The sequence below is a fragment of the Macaca thibetana genome, chromosome 11, assembly GCF_024542745.1.
Source record: "Macaca thibetana thibetana isolate TM-01 chromosome 11, ASM2454274v1, whole genome shotgun sequence".
Classification (NCBI taxonomy): Eukaryota; Metazoa; Chordata; class Mammalia; order Primates; family Cercopithecidae; genus Macaca; species Macaca thibetana.
Genome location: NC_065588.1, coordinates 35728405 through 35748268, shown reverse-complemented (window position 1 = coordinate 35748268; position 19864 = coordinate 35728405). Strand labels below are relative to the sequence as shown.

At 36.8% G+C, this 19864-nt stretch overlaps 1 protein-coding gene across 2 annotated transcripts in view; it reads right to left on the bottom strand.

Annotated features, from left to right (window-relative positions):
• C11H12orf40 (chromosome 11 C12orf40 homolog) overlaps positions 1-19864 on the bottom strand; it is a 130115-nt gene that overhangs the window by 33180 nt on the left and 77071 nt on the right. Inside the window, exons 12-13 of one of the 2 annotated variants that reach the window (XM_050750133.1) lie at positions 17272-17354; positions 3979-4696 (exon numbers count right to left, since the gene is read on the bottom strand). In XM_050750133.1, the coding sequence (XP_050606090.1) occupies positions 4232-4696; positions 17272-17354 (548 nt within the window). In that variant the 3' untranslated portion in view covers positions 3979-4231. Of the gene's footprint in view, positions 1-3978; positions 4697-17271; positions 17355-19864 lie in introns of those variants that run through there. The other variant, XR_007717909.1, reaches the window with a different exon arrangement.

Below are 19864 nucleotides of genomic sequence, written 5' to 3'. Positions count from 1 at the left end.
CTGACACTGTAGCTGTCTTTTCTAAGAATGTAGTCTTTTTCTCTTCAGTGGCTTTCATGTTTTTTCATTTGACTTTGAGGCTCTGTCATTTTATTATGTTGGGACTAGAATATGGATTTCATTTTTTTTAAAATCCCACTTGGAAATTGCTGGTGTTCACGAATCTGTGGATTTTTTTTTTTTTTTTTTTTTTTGAGACGGAGTCTCGCTCTGTCACCCAGGCTGGAGTGCAGTGGCCAGATCTCAGCTCACTGCAAGCTCACGCAGGTTTACGCCATTCTCTTGCCCCAGCCTTCCGAGTAGCTGGGACTACAGGTGCCCGCCACCTCGCCCGGCTAGTTTTTTGTATTTTTTAGTAGAGACAGGGTTTCACCGTGTTAGCCAGGATGGTCTCGATCTCCTGACCTCGTGATCCGCCCATCTCGGCCTCCCAAAGTGCTGGGATTACAGGCTTGAGCCACCGCACCCGGCCAGAATCTGTGGATTATATAATAGATAAATTCTGGAAAAGTTCTCAGCTATTATCTCTTCAAATTATGCCTCTATTCTCTCTCTCTCCTATACTGTTGATACTTCAATTAAACACATAGAACTTCTCACTCTGTCCTTCTTATTGTTTAATAAACGCTCTTTCATATTTTCTATTTCTTGTTCTCTTCTGGCATTCTGGATAATTTATCCTTATATATATTTCACTTCACAAATTCTCTCTTCACCTGTACCTAACATGCCACTTCACCTACATATGAAATTTTCAGCAGATGGCAGAAATGAAAACCTGAGACTGGAGAATGGTAAAACTATAAAAATTAGCAATGTTAACCTTTTAGTTATACCTATGAAGCCAATTCATCCATTCACGTGTCATAATCTCTGCCTGTCTTAATTTGACCTGCCCCAAAAACAAACTATGAGGCAAGGATTCAAGTACATATAGTTTGTTTGGGGTATGATCTCAAGAAACACATGGAAGTGGAAAGTAAGACAGATGGAAAAAGAAGGAAAGTAATAAAGTGTTTGTTATTAAGCAAGTTACCATTGTGAGCAACTTAAGGTTAATCCTTCTGAGGAACTTGGCAGGAATAGTGTTTTCCAACATGAGAGGGCACAGACATCACTCTACGGATTCCCAGGACTTATTGCCTGAGATTCTGATTCAGTAATTTGGGGGTGGGTTCCACAAATTTTAATTACTAACCAGCTCCCAACCAATGTTGATGCTATTGTTACTGGTCAGTGGATACTTTGAGTAAGCAGAGGTGTAGAACACACTTTCAAAGACTTATCCCGCCCAAGAGGCAAGGGAGGAGTATTTATCCACCAATTCCCATAAGTTATTGTTTAAAACGACTGTGCTCAAACAGCATTAACATTCTGGTACTTCCGTCTGCCTCCTCCTAGGCAGAAGAGGTACTGCAGCCAAAAGAAACACCTTAGGAAACGAGTCATGCACTGGCAGCTGCAAGTCAGGTTGGTATATATGAAAATAAGGGATGCCCAAGAAATGTGAGCTGGGCACAGATAGCATTTGCTACATTGCTATATTGTCATGGAGGAAAACAGACAATTAACCAAGAAATTATAAATAAATTACAATTGTTATAAGTGCTTTAAAAGTAAATTACATGAAACTACCCCTAAAGATAGCCTCTCATCTTATTACAGATGGAAACTTCCTAGAGTTGTTGTGGACCAAAAAAATGTACTGTTTCACAAATATGGTTAAACACCAACTCCAGTCCAATACTGTATAGCATTGGCCCTTAATGAATGTATACTATCTTATCTGAAGACACTCTGATTGGCAGTTTACATTAGAAATGTGTGCAGAATCATTAAGTTTTCATTTTGTTTCATCTAGGTAGAACTTAGCTAGGATTTACTCTGCTTTATAAACATTAAATTACAAACACGGAATGAAAACAATGTTTACTTCAATTGCTTTTTATTTATATTGTCATCAAATGGTTTTACCAAGAGAAAGCCCAAACCAGTAATGCATTTTGAGAAGTATTTTATAATTACATAAGATGGCTTATTTTGCAAATCCATACTCACTTTCCACTCTGAATATATTTACCTCCTTAAAGCATCTAAGGAATTAGCAACTGTGAAGTTAGGGAAGAGACCATAATACTGCCTTTACTTCAGACACCAACAGCAAGTCTGTGAGTTCCAAGACCACCCTCAGATTTGGTAATTCATTAGAAGGACTCACAGAACACACTGAAAGATATATTCACAGTTATAGTTTATTATAGTAAAAGGATACCAGTTAAAATCAACCAAAGGACAGAATCCAGGAAAGTAACCAATGGGGAGCTTTCAGTCATCTTCTCATGGAGTCATGGACAGCATTACTTTCCTGGCAATGACTGACAATTCACATGAAGTACTGCCAACCAGGGAAGCTCCCCTAAGCCTTGGTATTCAAAGTCTTTACTGAGGCTCAATCATAGCCATGTGGCTGACTATCCAGTCTCAGTTTCTGACCCCTTAGGAAGGCAAGCTATTATCACTTTACTCAATGTCTCTATCCTAAATCATATTGTTACTATCTAAATTGGGCCAAGCTTCCTAGGCAAATAAAGACACTCATTAGCCATGACATTCCAAGGGTTTGGAGGTTACCTTCCAGAAGCCAAGGGCAAAGGCAATACCTCTTTTGGGACAAGATTAAATTCTTTACTGCACCACACCTTACTCTGCTCTCACTGGGAGTGGTCACTGCATTTTTTAAAGCCCTGAAATTCTTCATCTTACTGAGCTTAACTGCTACATTATGATATTGATAAAAACAAAACTAGGTATGAACTTTTGTAATTAATGTACTTTCAATATTGCCAGACTTTGATGCATATTTGGAAAAAATCAGTTTATTTGATATTTGAAACCAACCCAAGATTCATAGCTCAAATTTATTCTACTGGTATCATTATAGTCTTCTTTTTCTATGTATCAGTCTTCACTGCTATAGTATGCAATATTTTTGCAAAATAATGTTCAGGATAATCAATCCACAATGGAATACCTTTCATTTAGTATCAGGATAAAAATCTGGCCTTTAAAGAAACTATCAACATACATATATAAGATAATTATATTCCCCTTTCATGAGTTGATCATTAAGCTGGAAGAAAATACTTAGGAGCTTATTGTGCTCCGTAAGGCAGCAAAAATAACTTCCTAAAACTAGCTAAAAACCTGAAGATTCCTACTGCTTAAACTTTAGCTGTTGGTGTCTCCAAATTGCAATGCCTCAAATCATCTCTGCAACACAAACTCTTTAGTGATACATCTGTATTAAAAAAAAAAAAAAAAAAAAAAAGAAAGAAACCATTGTTTTCTTTAAAGGCACAGAAACCTCTAACAATTTTATTTCGGGTTCAGTTAGATACTGGAATGCCCTCTGCTGTGTACCTTGAAATGTATCAAAACAAGTGTCAATTTTAGAGTACAAACATTTAAAATCGTTATACAAAGTAAGTGTTGTGTTAGAAACAAAGCCCGTATTTTAGAAATAGGAAATCTTGTCATAATGTTTATGAAAATAATCTTAGCAACATTAAAATTAGAAACATAAATCATTTTTTCAATTTCAAACAATTCTTTTATAAAAGCATTAAAACATATTTTAGTCCTACAGAACATTTTCCTTTGAATTAATAGCAGCACCAACAAAAAAAACTATGTTATGCAAATAGAAGATATGTATTATCTACAAATTAATGCTAGAATTTTTAAATAGGACTATAATAAAGAGAAGTAGCTAACAAAATTATTATAATGAGGACATAAAATATATTAGGTATTATTTTCTATCTTAAAGTCTTGAAAGAGAGCATTTTTGCCAGAAAATGCAACTGCAAAGAATATTAAAATAAATGCAACAAGGAAGCAATTAAGCATATTTTAACCCATAAATAACAGCATATCATTATAATATAGTGAATAATCACATAAGAATGCTAGTAAATTTACAAATATATTATTTTCTAAAAACTCTACCATATACCAAAGCTATTAAGGAAATGGCTATATACAAATTAAATACATACATTAATAATATTAAAATGTTTTAACATGAACCATGAATATACTCTCTGAAGACGGTCAGCTTGTCCTTAGTTACATTTTCTCATTTCTTATCATGTTAATGAAATTTTCAACATTTACTATTGTTTTCTAAGGGCAAGTGAAATTCTACATCCTAGGTAGAGATTTTAGAATATTAGTTGTTGTTAAGGATTTCCTGCCCTCCAGTGGTATCTGTCTTAATATTTTCACTGCACCTTTCCAGGTTGCAAAGAGAAACATCACTTCTACATGTACATTTTGAAATTAGATCACACTGTATGGCAGCATCTAATTTTTCCTCCATTACAGATTCACTCTCTGTTTGTACCCCTGCATCACATCTTGCAGGCTGCAGAATGCAGTTATCACTGGTTTTGTTTTGCAAAATGTGTGCTGAATTACACTGTGACTGTGGAAACTGATCTGTATTATTTTTCACTGAGAACTGGTAGAAATTCTCATTCTGTTTGTGAATTTTGTCATTGTTTTTAACAATCCTGTCACCTGAAACTTTTGCCATTCTTTCTACATAAAAATTATTTGTTTTTTCTTTGGTTTTGATGGGCATCCTATTTGAATCTTCAATATGCTGTGATATTTGATCTTCATCTTCAGATGGCTAAAAAGAAATTAATAATTTTGCTATAAACCATGCTTACATTTTTAAAATGCATTCAATCACTTCAAAGGATATATCCTTAAAATCCCTACTATAGAAAATTTCTACATACAGAAAAGAGTTTGGCAAGTTACAAATCAAGCCATCAAAGAGTCTTCAACCAATAATCTGCCATACCTCCCAGGAGGCTATGAATTTTAAAATAGCAGTAACAGTAATAATCTTTGTAATAAAAATGCAAAGAGGTAAAACAGAGAAGGGAAATTTTGTCTTTTATTAGTCCCTATAAACACAGGCTCTATTATCTCTCTACACTTTGAACAGAAGAAATGATATGCAGCACACTTCCTCCACTTAAAAAGAGTAGACTAGAAGAAGTACCTTTGAAGGAAACAGCTAACACATATAACTTACTCAATTATTTATTGACTCATTAAGTAAAAAATAACTACTTGTATACTTTTTACGGGCCCAGTCCAATATATATAAATATTATCTTCAGAAGATAACATAACTTAAGAAGAGCATCAGGTAACAAGAAATTAAACAGACAAAAGAAAAGTTAAGCAGCAATACATGAGCAATACATATCTCAACAGTTAGATAAAAAGACAAACTTTGATCATGCGGCTCCAAGATGGCTGAATAGGAACAGCTCCAGTCTACAGCTCCCAGCATGAGCAATGCAGAAGACGGGTGATTTCTGCATTTCCAATTAAGGTACCGGGGTAATCTCACTGGGGCATGTTGGACAGTGGGGGCAGGACAATGGGTGCAGCCCACCAAGTGTGAGCTGAAGCAGGGTGGGGCATCACCTCACCCAGGAAGTGCAAGGGGTCAGGGAATTCCCTTTGCTAGCCAAGGGAAGTGGTGACAGATGGCACCTGGAAAATCGGGTCACTCCCACCCAATACTGCACTTTTCCAAAGGTCTTAGCAAACGGCACACCAGGAGATTATATCCTGCCCCTGGCTCGGAGGGTCCCATGCCCACGGAGCCTCGCTCATTGTTAGCAAAGCAGTCTGAGATCCAACTGCAAGGCTGCAGCAAGGCTGGGAGAGGGGCGCCCACCATTGCTGAGGCTTGAGTAGGTAAACAAAGCAGCCAGGAAGCTCCAACTGGGTGGAGCCCACCACAGCTCAGGGAAGTCTGCCTGCCTCTATAGATTCCACCTCTGGGGACAGGGCATAGCCAAACAAAAGGCAGCAGAAACCTCTGCAGACTTAAATATCCCTGTCTGACAGCTTTGAATAGAGTAGTGGTTCTCCCAGCGTGGAGTTTGCAATCTGAGAACGGAGAGACTGCCTCCTCAAGTGGGTCCCTGACCCCTGAGAAGCCTAACTGGGAGGCACCCCCAGTAGGGGCAGACTGATGCCTCACATAGCTGGGTAACCTTCTGAGACGAAGCTTCCAGAGGAACGATCAGGCAGCAACATTTGCTGTTCAGCAATATCTGCTGCTTTGCAGCCTCCGCTGCTGGTACCCAGGCAAACAGGGTCTGGAGTGGTCCTCCAGCAAACTCCAACAGACCAGCAGCTGAGGGTCCTGACTGTTAGAAGGAAAACTAAGAAACAGAAAGAACATCCACACTAAAACCCCATCTGTACGTCACCCTGATCAAAGACCAAAGGTAGATAAAACCACAAAGATGGGGAAAAAACACAGCAGAAAAGTTGAAAATTCTAAAAATTAGAGCGCCTCTCCCCCTCCAAAGGCACGCAGCTCCTCGCCAGCAACGGAACAAAGCTGGGCGGAGAATGACTTTGACGAGTTGAGAGAAGAAGACTTCAGATGATCAAACTTCTCCGAGCTAAAGGAGGAAGTTCGAACCCATCGCAAAGAAGCTAAAACCCTCGAAAAAAGATTAGATGAATGGCTAACTATAATAACCAGTGTAGGGAAGTCCTTAAATGACCTGATGGAGCTGAAAACCATGGCACGAGAACTACATGATGAATGCACAAGCTTCAGTAGCCGATCAATCAACTGGAAGAAAGGGTATCAGTGATTCAAGATCAAATGAATGAAATGAAGCGAGAAGAGAAGTTTAGATAAAAAAGAGTAAAAAGAAATGAACAAAGACTCCAAGAAATATGGGACTATGTGAAAAGACCAAATCTATGTCTGATTGGTGTAACTGAAAGTGACGGGGAGAATGGAACCCAGCTGGAAAACACACTTCAGGTTATTATCCAGGAGAACTTCCCCAAACTAGCAAAGCAGACCAACGTTCAAATTCAGGAAATACAGAGAACGCCACAAAGATACTCCTCGAGAAGAGCAACTCCAAGACACATAATTGTCAGATTCACCAAAGTTGAAATGAAGGAAAACATGTTAAGGGCAGTCAAAGAGAAAGGTCAGGTTACCCACAAAGGGAAGCCCATTAGACTAACAGCAGAACTCTTGGCAGAAACTCTACAAGTCAGAAGAGAGTGGGGGCCAATATTCAACATTCTTAAAGAAAAGAATTTTCAACCCAGAATTTCATATCTAGCCAAACGAAGTTTCATAAGTGAAGGAGAAATAAAATCCTTTACAGACAAGCAAATGCTGAGAGATTATTGTCACCATCAGGCCTGCCCTACAAGAGCTCCTGAAGGAAGCACTAAACAGGGAAAGAAATAACTGGTACTAGCCACCGCCAAAGTATGCCAAATTTTAAAGACCATCAATGCTAGGAAGAAACTGCATCAACTAACGAGCAAAATAACCAGCTGACATCATAATGACAGGATCAAATTCACAATAATAATATTAACCTTAAATGTAAATGGGCTAAATGTTCCAATTAAAAGACACAGACTGGCAAATTGGATAAAGAGTCAAGACCCATCAGTGTGCTGTATTCAGGAGATCCATCTCAAGTGCAGAGACACACATAGGCTCAAAATAAAGGGATGGAGGAAGATCTACCAAGCAAATGGAAAACAAAAAAAGGCAGGGGTTGCAATCCTAGTCTCTGATAAAACAGACTTTAAACCAACAAAGATCAAGAGAGACAAAGAAAGCCATTACATAATGGTGCAGGGATCAATTCAGCAAGAAGAGCTAATTATCCTAAATATATATGCACCCAATACAGGAGCACCCAGATTCATACAGCAAGTCCTTAGAGACCTACAAAGACTTACACACCCACACAATAATAATGGGAGACTTTAACACCCCACTGTCATAATTAGACAGATCAATAAGAGAGAAAGTTAACAAGGATATCCAGGAATTGAACTCAGCTCTGCACCAAGCAGACCTAATAGACATCTATAGAACTCTCCAACCCAAAGCAACAGAATATACCTTCTACTCAGCACCACATCACACTTATTCCAAAATTGACCACATAATTGGAAGTAAAGCACTCCTCAGCAAATGTAAAAGACAGAAATTATAACAAACCTTCTCTCAGACCACAGTGCAATCAAACTAGAACTCAGGATTAAGAAACTCACTCATAACCTCTCAACTACATGGAAACTAAACAACCTGCTCCTGAGTGACTACTGGGTACATAACGAAATGAAGGCAGAAATAAAGATGTTCCTTGGAACCAGTGAGAGCAAAGACACAACATACCAGAATCTCTGGGACACGTTTAAAGCAGTGTGTAGAGGGAAATTTATAGCACTAAATGCCCACAAGAGAAAGCAGGAAAGATCTAAAATTGACACCCTAACATAATAATTAAAAGAACTGTAGAAGCAACAACTAATAAATTCAAAAGCTAGCAGAAGGGAAGAAATAACTAAGATCAGAGCAGAACTGAAGGAGGCAGAGACACAAAAACTCTTCAAAAAAAATCAATGAATCCAGAAGCTGGTTTTTGGAAAAGAGCAACAAAATTGATAGACTGTTAGCAAGACTAATAAAGAAGAAAAGAGAGAAGAATCAAAAAGAGGCAACAAAAAATCATAAAGGGGATATCACCAACAATCCCACAGATATACAAACTACCATGAGAGAATACTATAAACACCTCTACGCAAATAAACTAGAAAACCTAGAAGGAATGGTAAATTCCTGGACACATACACCCTCCCAAGACTAAACCAGGAACAAGTTGAATCCCTGAATAGACCAATAACAGGCTCTGAAAGTGAGGCAATAATTAATAGCCTACCAACCAAAAAAAGTCCAGGACCAGACGGATTCACAGCCAAATTCTACCAAAGGTATAAGGAGGAGCTGGTACCATTCCTTCTGAAACTATTACAGTCAATAGAAAAAGAGGGAATCTTCACTAACTCACTTTATGAGGCCAGCATCATCCTGATACCAAAGCCTGGCAGAGACACAACAAAAAAAGAGAATTTTAGACCAATACCCCTGATGAACTTTGATGCAAAAATCCTCAATAAAATACTGGCAAACTGAATCCAGCAGCACATCAAAAAGCTTATCCACCATGATCAAGTGGGCTTCATCCTGGGATGCAAGGCTGGTTCAACATACACAAATCAATAAACGTAATCCAGCATATAAATAGAACCAAAGACAAAAACCACATGATTATCTCAATAGATGCAGAAAAGCCCTTTGACAAAATTCAACAGCACGTCATGCTAAAAACTCTCGATAAAGTAGGTACTGATGGGACATATCTCAAAGTAATCAGAACTATTTATGACAAACCCACAGCCAATGTCATATTGAATGGGCAAAAACTGGAAGCATTCCCTTTGAAAACTGGCACAAGACAGGGATGCCCTCTCACTCCTATTCGGCACAGTGTTGGAAGTTCTGGCCAGGGCAATCAGGCAAGAGAAAGAAATAAAGGGTATTCAATTAGGAAAAGGGAAGTTAAATTGTCCCTGTTTGCAGATGACATGATTGTATATTTGGAAAACCCCATCATCTCAGCCCAAAATCTCCTTAAGCTGATAAGAAACTTCAGCAAAGTCCAGGATAGAAAATCAATGTGCAAAAATCACAAGCATCCCTATACACCAATAACAGACAAACAGAGAGCTAAATCATGAGTGAAGTCCCATTCACATTTGCTTCAAAGAGAATAAAATACTTAGGAATCCAACTTACAAGGGATGTGAAGGACCTCTTCAAGGAGAACTACAAACCACTGCTCAGTGAAATAAAAGAGGACACAAACAAATGGGAAAACATACCATGCTCATGGATAAGAAGAATCAATATCGTGAAAATGGCCATACTGCCCAAGGTTATTTATAGATTCAATGCCATCCCCATCAAGCTACCAATGATTTTCTTCACAGAATTGTTGAAAACTACTTTAAAGTTCATATGGAACCAAAAAAGAGCTCGCATTGCCAAGACAATCCTAAGCCAAAAGAACAAAGCTGGAGGCATCATGCTACCTGACTTCAAACTATACTACAAGGCTACAGTAACCAAAACAGCATGATACTGGTACCAAAACAGAGATATAGGCCAATGGAACAGAACAGAGTCCTCAGAAATAATACCAAACATCTACAACCATCTGATCTTTGACGGTCCTGACAAAAACAAGCAATGGGGAAAGGACTCCCTTTTTAATAAATGGTGCCGGGAAAACTGGCTAGCCATATGTAGAAAGGTGAAACTAGTTCCCTTCCTTACACCTTATACTAAAATTAATTCAAGATGGATTAAAGACTTAAATGTTAGACCTAAAACCATAAAAACCCTAGAAGAAAACCTAGGCAATACCATTCAGGACATAGGCATGGGCAAGACTTCATGTCTAAAACACTAAAAGCAATGCCACAAAAGCCAAAACTGACAAATGGGATCTAAATTGCTAAAGAGCTTCTGCACCACAAAAGAAACTACCATCAGAGTGAAGAGGCAACCTACAGAATGGGAGAAAATTTTTGCAATCTACTCATCTGACAAAGGGCCAATATCCAGAATCTACAAAGAACTCAAACAAATTTACAAGAAAAAAAACAAACAACCCCATCAAAAAGTGGGCAAAGGATCTGAACAGACACTTCTCAAAAGAAGACATTTATGCAGCCAATAGACACATGAAAAAATGCTCATCATCACTGGCCATCAGAGAAATGCAAATCAAAACCACAATGAGATACCATCTCACACCAGTTAGAATGGCGATCATTAAAAAGTCAGGAAACAACACAGGTGCTGGAGAGGATGTGGAGAAATACGAAACCTTTTACACTGTTGGTGGGACTGTAAACTAGTTCAATCACTGTGGAAGACAGAGTGGCATTTCCTCAAGGATCTAGAACTAGAAATACCATTTGACCCATTACTGGGTATATACCCAAAGGATTATAAATCATGCTGCTATAAAGACACATGCACATGTATGTTTATTGCAGCACTATTCACAATAGCAAAGACTTGGAACCAACCCAAATGTCCATCAATGATAGACTGGATTAAGAAAATGTGGCACATATACACCATGGAATACTATGCAGCCATAAAAAAGGATGAGTTCGTGTCCTTTGTAGGGACATGGATGAAGTTGGTAACCATCATTCTCAGCAAACTATCTCAAGGACAGAAAACCAAACACCGCATGTTCTCACTCATAGGTGGGAATTGAACAATGAGAACCCTTGGACACAGGAAGGGGATCACACATTGGTTGGGGGATGGGGGGAGGGGGGAGGATAGCATTAGGTGATGTACCTAATGTAAATGACAAGTTAATGGGTGCAGCATACTAACATGGCACGTGTATACATATGTAACAAATCTGCACATGATGCACATGTACCCTAGAACTTAAAAAAAAAAAAAAGACAAACTTTAAGAACTTTTTAATAGGTCTAGATTTCAATTTTCTAGGCATAAATTTTCCAAAATTCTTGAAAAATTTACCTTTTAATTACTGAATTAATGAAAATATTCTTTTAATGAAAATCTTATATAAAATATTGATTATTCAAGCTAAAAATACAAAGTTAATGTAAAAAACTAAATATAAAAAGGGGTATAGGGGCTTTAGCTGATTGACACTGAAACAGCAATAGTAAGCCTATGAAATAGCATTAAAACTGAGCACAAATTAGAGAAAGCAAGCTCAATGCATTTATTTATTCAAACAAATACTCATTTAGCAACAATAATGTTACCCTCTTGGAGCAGACATTCTGATGGGTAGAAATGATGTTAGTCAAATAATCATACACTTGCATATATAATTATGATTCAAAAAAAGTGTTATAAAGAACAAATATGAGGCATTGTGAGCACATAACTGATAGGCCTAATTAGATTGGGGAGCAAAGGAGGGACTTTTCTAATAAGTGACATACTTAAGATGAGACCTAAAGGATGAATAAGAGTAAGGTAGAGGGAACAGATTGTATAAAAGATCTGAAGCAGAAAAGACACTGACAAGCTAAGAAAAGTGAAATGTCAGTAAGTGTGGGGCAGGATGAGAGAGGGAGATCACTAGAAGAAACTGAAGGTGTTAGTCAGGGTCATATCGCAGATGGCCAGTAGTCACTGTAAGGGATATTGATGCTAAAGTAAAATAGGAATCCACTAAAGACTTGCACATGGAAATAACATGATTCAATTTATGTTTGCAAAAGAGCGTGAGAGTTGCTAACTAGAAGAAAGTGGGGCAAGCGTGATAGCAGACAGATTTCTTAGGGAACAACCACAGTAGTTCAAGACAAAATATTGACTTGATTGGATGAAGTGACAGAAGGAATCTGGTTGAATGAGGTAGATGAGACAGCGAAAGAAAGGACAAAGTTAAGTACTAAGTTTCTGACATGATCATGTGGGTGGACAGAAAAGGTATCTACTGATATAGGAAATGTCAGAAAAACTCATTTGTGGAGAACCAGGGGATATTCAGTTTGAGGTATGAAGAAATGGAGATTTTTATGAAATATCAAAGATATGTTCAACGGAAAATTGGACATCTAAATAAAGATGAGGGCTAAAGTTTAAAGTTAAGAACTGTCATCATGCAGATAGCACAAAATTCATTGGAGTGTATAACATCACCTAGGGTTTAGAGTGTAGGTTAACAGAAGAAGATTGTCCTATGTCAAATCCTAAACTTCACAACATTTATATGGGGGGTAGAGGAAAAGTAGACAAAGGCATGAAGTAGCATTCAGAGAAACACGAAGACAAACAAGATAGTGTGTTATCACAAACGCAAAGAGTTAAAATTGTTTTTTAAAAAATAAAATAATAATTCATACCAATATTAGGAGTTCTTATGAGATAGATTCAAAAGTATCCAATGAATTTAACAACATAGAAGTCACTGGTGTCTTTAGCAAGAGTTGCTTGGATGGTGAATTAGAAACAAAAGGTAAACAAAATGAAGATGAAAGAATGAATGGAGGAGAATTCCATTTAAACATGTGATTTACCAGCAATGGAGCATTTCTACTCAGAATATACTATGTCACTCCAATTATTCAGGTTTCAGTTTTCAATAACATTTTACAGTTTTCATCTAAATGTGAAGAGTTTATTTTTGAACATATTATTGGTTATTTTACATTTCCAATTATTATTAATGGGTTCTTTTAAAAAGCCTCTTAAAAGAAAGAAAATGTATCTCTATATATTTTTATATATTATATATCATGTGTGTATACACAGTTGACCCTTGAACAACACAGGTTTGAACTGCACAGGTCCAATTATATGTGCATTTTTCTTCAATAAATACATTAGAAAACTTTTTAGAGATTCGTGACAATTTGAAAAAACTCAGAAAATAAGAAAAAGTTAAGTATATCATGAATGCATAAAATATCTGTAGATACTAGTTTACTTTATAATTTACTACTGTAAAATATACACGGATCTATTATGAAAAGTTAAAATTTATCAAAACTTTTGCACACAAACATGGCCATAAGTGGCACCATTTACAACCAAGACAAATGTAAATAAACATAGAGAAATGTAAACAAATATTCAGTATTAAATCATGACTGCATAAAACTAACTGTAGCACATACTGTACTACTGTAATAATTTCATAGCCACCTCTTGTTGCTGTTGCGGTCTCTCTGGTAAATTGCATATTGTAGTAAAAAGTGATCTCTTGTGGTTCTTGCATATTTTTCACTATGTTTAGTGCAGTAACATACACCTTGAATAACATCCAAGGAGCCACATGAAATGCCACTAGTGATGCTGGAAGTGCTCCCAAGAAGCAGAGAAAAGTCATGGCATTAATTAATTGCTTGACCTGCTTGGTATGTACTATAAACTGGGGTCTGCAGCTGCAGTTTCTCGCCATTTTAAGATACATAAACCCAGCATAAGGACCATGTACAGAAGGACAAATATGACATGTTCTCACTCACATATGGGAACTAAAAAAGTTGATCTCATGCAGGTTGAGAGTAGAATGATAGATACCAGGGACTGGGAAAGGTGTCATTGTCAGGGGGTGGGAGGGATGAAGAGAGGTTGATTATTGGGTACAAACACACAGTTAGATAGAAGGAATAAGTTCTAATGTTTAATAGCAGAGTAGGATAACTACAGTTAAAAACAAATGTATATTTCAAAATAGCTAGTAGCTATGTCTTAAAACGGTCCCAACACAGAGAAATAAATACTCAAGGTGATAGATATCCTAAATATTCTGGCTTGATCATTACACATTCGAGTCATGTAACAAAACATCATATATACCTGATTAAGTATGTATAAATATTATACATCAACAAAAAATAAATAAAAAGTAAATCTAAGCATGCTTCTTTAGTGAAGCAATTTGAGTTATATTCTTTCAGAGAATTCAACTGTTTAACAAATAGATAACCTTGTAATCTAGTGTTGATAACATGTTATTGGTGATTTTTTTTTTTTTTTTTTTTTTTGAGACAGGGTCTCACTCCATTGCCTGGGCTGGAGTGCAGTGGCACAATCATGGCTCAATGTGACCTCAACCTCCCAGGCTCAGGTGATTCTTCCACCTCAGCCTCCCCAGTAACTGGGACCACAGGCACACACCACCATGTCTGACTAACTTTTTGTATTTGCTTTGGCCATGTTGTCCAGGCTGGTCACGCACTCCTGGGCTCAAGCAATTGCCCACCTCAGTCTCCCAAAATCCTGGGATTACAAGCAGGAACCATCATGCCTGGTTAACTGATATTTCTTACCTTTGTTCATAAGTACTTATTATAATATGTTTATGCATATACATTTAAAATGTAATTATAAGCAGGATCCTTTGGAGATGCATTATTTGGTCTTTTCTTTCAGGGAATGGAACTAGTTAACAAATAGAGAACACTGTAATATAGTGTTGAGAACGTGCTATTGAAGGACAGTCATCTCTTCCTTAGAATTTCTAAGGCCTCATGTGCATGAGTTTACATATACACAAGTAAAAGCTAAATGTAAGTATAGTTCTTTAAAAAAAGAAAGAAAAGGAAACTTGTGAAGGCAAATGTACTTTTGTGAAATGCCTTTTTACGTTGTTTTAAAAATGTAGCTTTTATGTGGGTGCAGGATTGCTATGACAAAGGCATACTTTTAGACGCTAATGTGATTCAAGAAAAAGTGAAGCCATTCTATGACAACTTAAAGCAAAAGGAAGCTGAAAGATCTAATGCTGGAGAATTTAATGCCAGCAAAAGATGGTTTGATAATTTTAGAAAGAGCTTTGGCTTAAAAAATATCAAGGTAATAGGGGAAGCAGCTTCTGCAGACCAAGAAGCAGCAGATACATTCCCAGATGCCTTTAAAGGAAATCACTGAGGAAAATGGATATCTGCCTAACCAAGTTTTTAATGGAGACAAAAGTGCCCTATTTCAGGGAAAAAAAAAAAAAAAAAAAAACATGCCACACAGGATAGTTATTAGGAAGAGAAGCAAGCACCAGGATTTAAGGCAGGATGGGATAGGCTAACTCTACTGCTTTGTGCAAATGCAGTCAGGTTTATGACAAAGATTGCCCTTATCTATAAAGCTGCTCGCCTTCAAGTTTTGAAGGGAAGGATAAACACCAATTGCCAGTCTCTCAGTAATACAACAAGAAGGCCTGGAAAACAAAAACGCTTTTTCTGAATTGATTCCATCAGTGCCTTGTCCCTGAAGTCAGTAAGTGCTTTGCCAGTAACGGACTGCCTTTAAAGTTATTTTGATATTGATAATGCCCCAGGTCACCCAGCATTCCATGAGTTCAATACCAAAGGCGTCAAAGTAGTTTATATGTTTTGAAGTACAACATCTCTAATTCAGTCCCTAGATCAGGGAGTCACACTGACCTTTAAGGTTCATTATACATTGTGCTCTATGGAAAGGGTGGCCAATGCAATGGAAGAGAATCCAGGAGAGAGAACATCATAAAAGTTTGGAAGGATTATACCATTGAACATGCCATTACTGTTATAGAAAAAGCCATGAAAGTCATCAAGACTCAGAAAAGAAATCCCTGCAGGAGAAAACTGTTCTAGATATAGAACATGACTTCATAGGATTTACAAGAGCTAATCAAGAAAATCATGAAAGAGATTGTAGATATGGCAAAAAAGGTGAAAGGTGAAGGGTTTCAAGATATGGAGCTTACAAAAACTAAAGACCTAATAGATACCTTCCAGGGGAATTAACAGAAGACAACTTGATGGAGATGAGTACTTAAGAACCAGTTACAGACGACAAGGAAGAAGACATAAAAGAAGCAGTGCCAGAAAACTCTGACATTAGACAATCTGGCAAAAGTGTTGACCTCTTTTGACTTCTTTATGACACAGATCTTTCTATGATACAGGCTCTGAAGCTAAAGTAAACAGTAGAAGAAGGATTGGTACCATGTAGAAACATTTTTAGAGAAACGAAAAATCAAAACTCAGAAAGAAATAATGATGTATTGCCATAAAGTTACACCAAGTGTGCCTGCCTCTCCTGTCCCCTATTCTACCTCCTCCACCTCTTCTGCCTCTGCTACCAATGAGACAGCAAGACCAACTCTGCCTCTCCCTTCTCCTCCTCAGCCTACTCAACATGAAGATGATGAGGACTGCGACTTTTATGATGATCTATTCCTACTTAATGAATAGTAAATATATCTTCTCTTTCTTAAGATATTAATATTTTCTTTTCTTTAGCTTACTTTATTGTATAAATACAGTATATAATATGTACAACATACAAAATATGTGTTAATCAACTGTTTATGTTATCAGTAAGGATTCTGGCCAACAGTAGGCTATTAGTAGTTAAGTTTTGCAGGGTCAAACATTTTATTCAGATTTCTGACTGAGCAGCATCCCTAAACCCTGCAATGTTCAAAGATAAACTGTACACACATAATGTGTGTGTGTGTTTATGTGTATGTGTATATATATGTGTATATATATAATGTATCCTGATAAAAGGATAAAAGGTGTTTTGTAAATGGCAGTAAAAGCATTATCTTTACAAATGTGAAGAATGGTACTCATTTACATTTTTATTTTACATTTTTGTTTACATTTTTCTTTTGTATATTTTTAAATAGTTGTATATATTTTTGTTTACTTTTTTGTTTATATTAATTTTTACTTACACTATTTGACTCAACATTTTTATAAGGTAAACTATGAGAAAAACAAATAATTATTAATTAACATATATTAATAGGTGAAACAAGCATAACTTACCACATCTGAACTAGAACTGAAACAGCTGTCGGTTGGTCTTGGAGAGTAACTGGTAGACCAACTACTCTGTGCAGAATCAAGAGCTGAAAATAAAGGTTTAATACATGAATAATGGTATTTATGAATACTCTACAACATACATATGCCAAGTAGAAGATATCTGCTGATAAAACAAATTTAGATAACAACATACAACACTTTAAAATGTACCAAAATTAGTTAAAATTGTGGATATTTAGCACCTTACAATTCTGACAGGATTTATGGGTTTATTTTACCCTTAAAAAATGTGTAGCTACAAATGAAATAAGGGTATATAATGTAAGTGAAGAAAACAGAATAAAGAAACTTGGATTGATTTTTCCAACATGTGAATTATATTTTATGAACAAATAAAGTGTTAACCTGAGGGAAGGAAGAAAAAACCAAGTTATTAAGTCCTAAGGCATCAAACATTTGCCAATCTAGTAAATGAAAGTTTACTATGCAATCAAATGCTGTGAATAAAACCTATTCAAAGCATCCAGTTTGATAAATTTTCATTATCTGCTTAATATTACTATTTTACAATTGCAAGTAAAGTTTTAAAATGGGATTGAGATGTAGGTCATGAATCCCTACTATGTATAAATGATAAAGAGCAACCGTAGCTTCAACCACTCCTGTTACCTTGTTTATGAAAATGAGTCTGCTATCAAGAGAAGCAAAAGGCTGCAGAACATGAAACAACAACACATACCAGATCACATACCCTCCTATATGCAATAAACCATGAGCACCTCAGGCCAGGACTAATGCTCTCTGTAACAGAATCTAGCTTCAGTCAACTGAGAGGCAGAGAGAACTTAGCTGAACTCTGATACCCTTATTTCATCATTCTAGAAGGAAATTTATACCCCCACAAAGCAGGTTTCTCCCTGACAACAGAAAGTAGAGTGCACAAAAATGAAGGGTAGAATATTACTACTAACAACGTAACTTAAGGGCATTTCACCCTCATTTCACCAACAAGGTTCATTCAGTCCATAAGTACTGTAAATCCACAGTCATCAGAAAGGAAGAAATTTGTCTGCTGAATGAATGTTCTCATCTTTAACAGTACAGGAAAGGGCATGCAAATGAAAATAAGTACAAATAAACACTTGTTTTGGTGACCATGGCCTTATACTATAGTTTGAAATCAGGTAGTGTGATGTGTTCAGATTTGTTATTTTCGTTTAGTCTTGCTTTGGCTATGCAGGCTCTTTTTTGGTTCCATATAGATTTTAGAGTTGTTTTTTCTAATTCTGTGAAGAATGATGGTGGTATTTTGATGAGATTGCATTGAATTCATAGATTGCTTTTGGCAGTATGGTCATTTCCACAATATTGATTCTACCCATCCATGAACATGGAATGTGCATGGTACTGGTATAAAAAAAGGCACATAGACCAATGGAACAGAATAGGGAACCCGGAAATAAACCCAAATACTTACAGTCAACTGATCTTCAACAAAGCAAATGAAAACATAAAGTGGGGAAAAGATACCCTTTTCAACAAATGGTGCTGGGATAATTGGCTAGCCACATGTAGGAGATCCTCATCTCTCACCTTATAGAAAAATCAACTCAAGATTGATTACAGACTTAAACCTAAGACCTGAAGTTATAAAAATTCTAGAAGATAACACGGGAAAAACCCTTCTAGACATTGGCTTAGGCAAGGATTTCATGACCAAGAACCCAAAAGCAAATGCAATCAAACAAATATATAGCTGGGACCTAATTAAACTAAAGAGCTTTTGCACGGCAAAAGGAACAGTCAGGAGAGTAAACAGACAACCCACAAAGTGGGAGAAAATCTTCACAATCTATACATCTGACAAAGGACTTATATCCAGAATTTACAAGGAACTCAAATCAATAAGAAAAAAACAAACAATCTCATAAAAAAGTGGGCTAAGGGCATGAATAGACAATTCTCAAAAGAAGATATACAAATGGCCAACAAACACATGAAAAAATGTTCAATATCACTAATGATCAGGGAAATGCAAATCAAAACCATAATGTGATATCATCTTACTCCTGCAAGAATGGCCATAATCAAAAAATCAAAAAACAGTAGATGTTGGCATGGGATTGGTGAACAGAGAACACTTCTACGTTGCTGGTGGGAATGTAAACTAGTACAGCCGCTATGGAAAACAGCGTGGAAATTCCTCAAAGAATTAAAAGTAGGGCTACCATTTGGTCCAGAGTCCCACTACTGGGTATCTACCCAGAGGAAAAGAAGTCATTATTCAAAAAAGATACTTCCACACACATTTATAGCAGCACATTTCACAATTGCAAAATCATGGAACCAACCCAAACTCCCATCAATCAATGAGTGGATGAAGAAACTGCAGGGTGTGTGTGTGTGTGTGTGTGTGTGTGTGTGTGTGTGTGTGTATTTACATATATATGATGGAATAAAAATGCAGCCATAAAAAGGAAGGAATTAACAGTATTTGCAGTGACCTGGATGAGATTGGAAACTATTATTCTAAGTGAAATAACTCAGGAATGGAAAACCAAACATCGTATGTTCTCACTGATATGTGGGAACT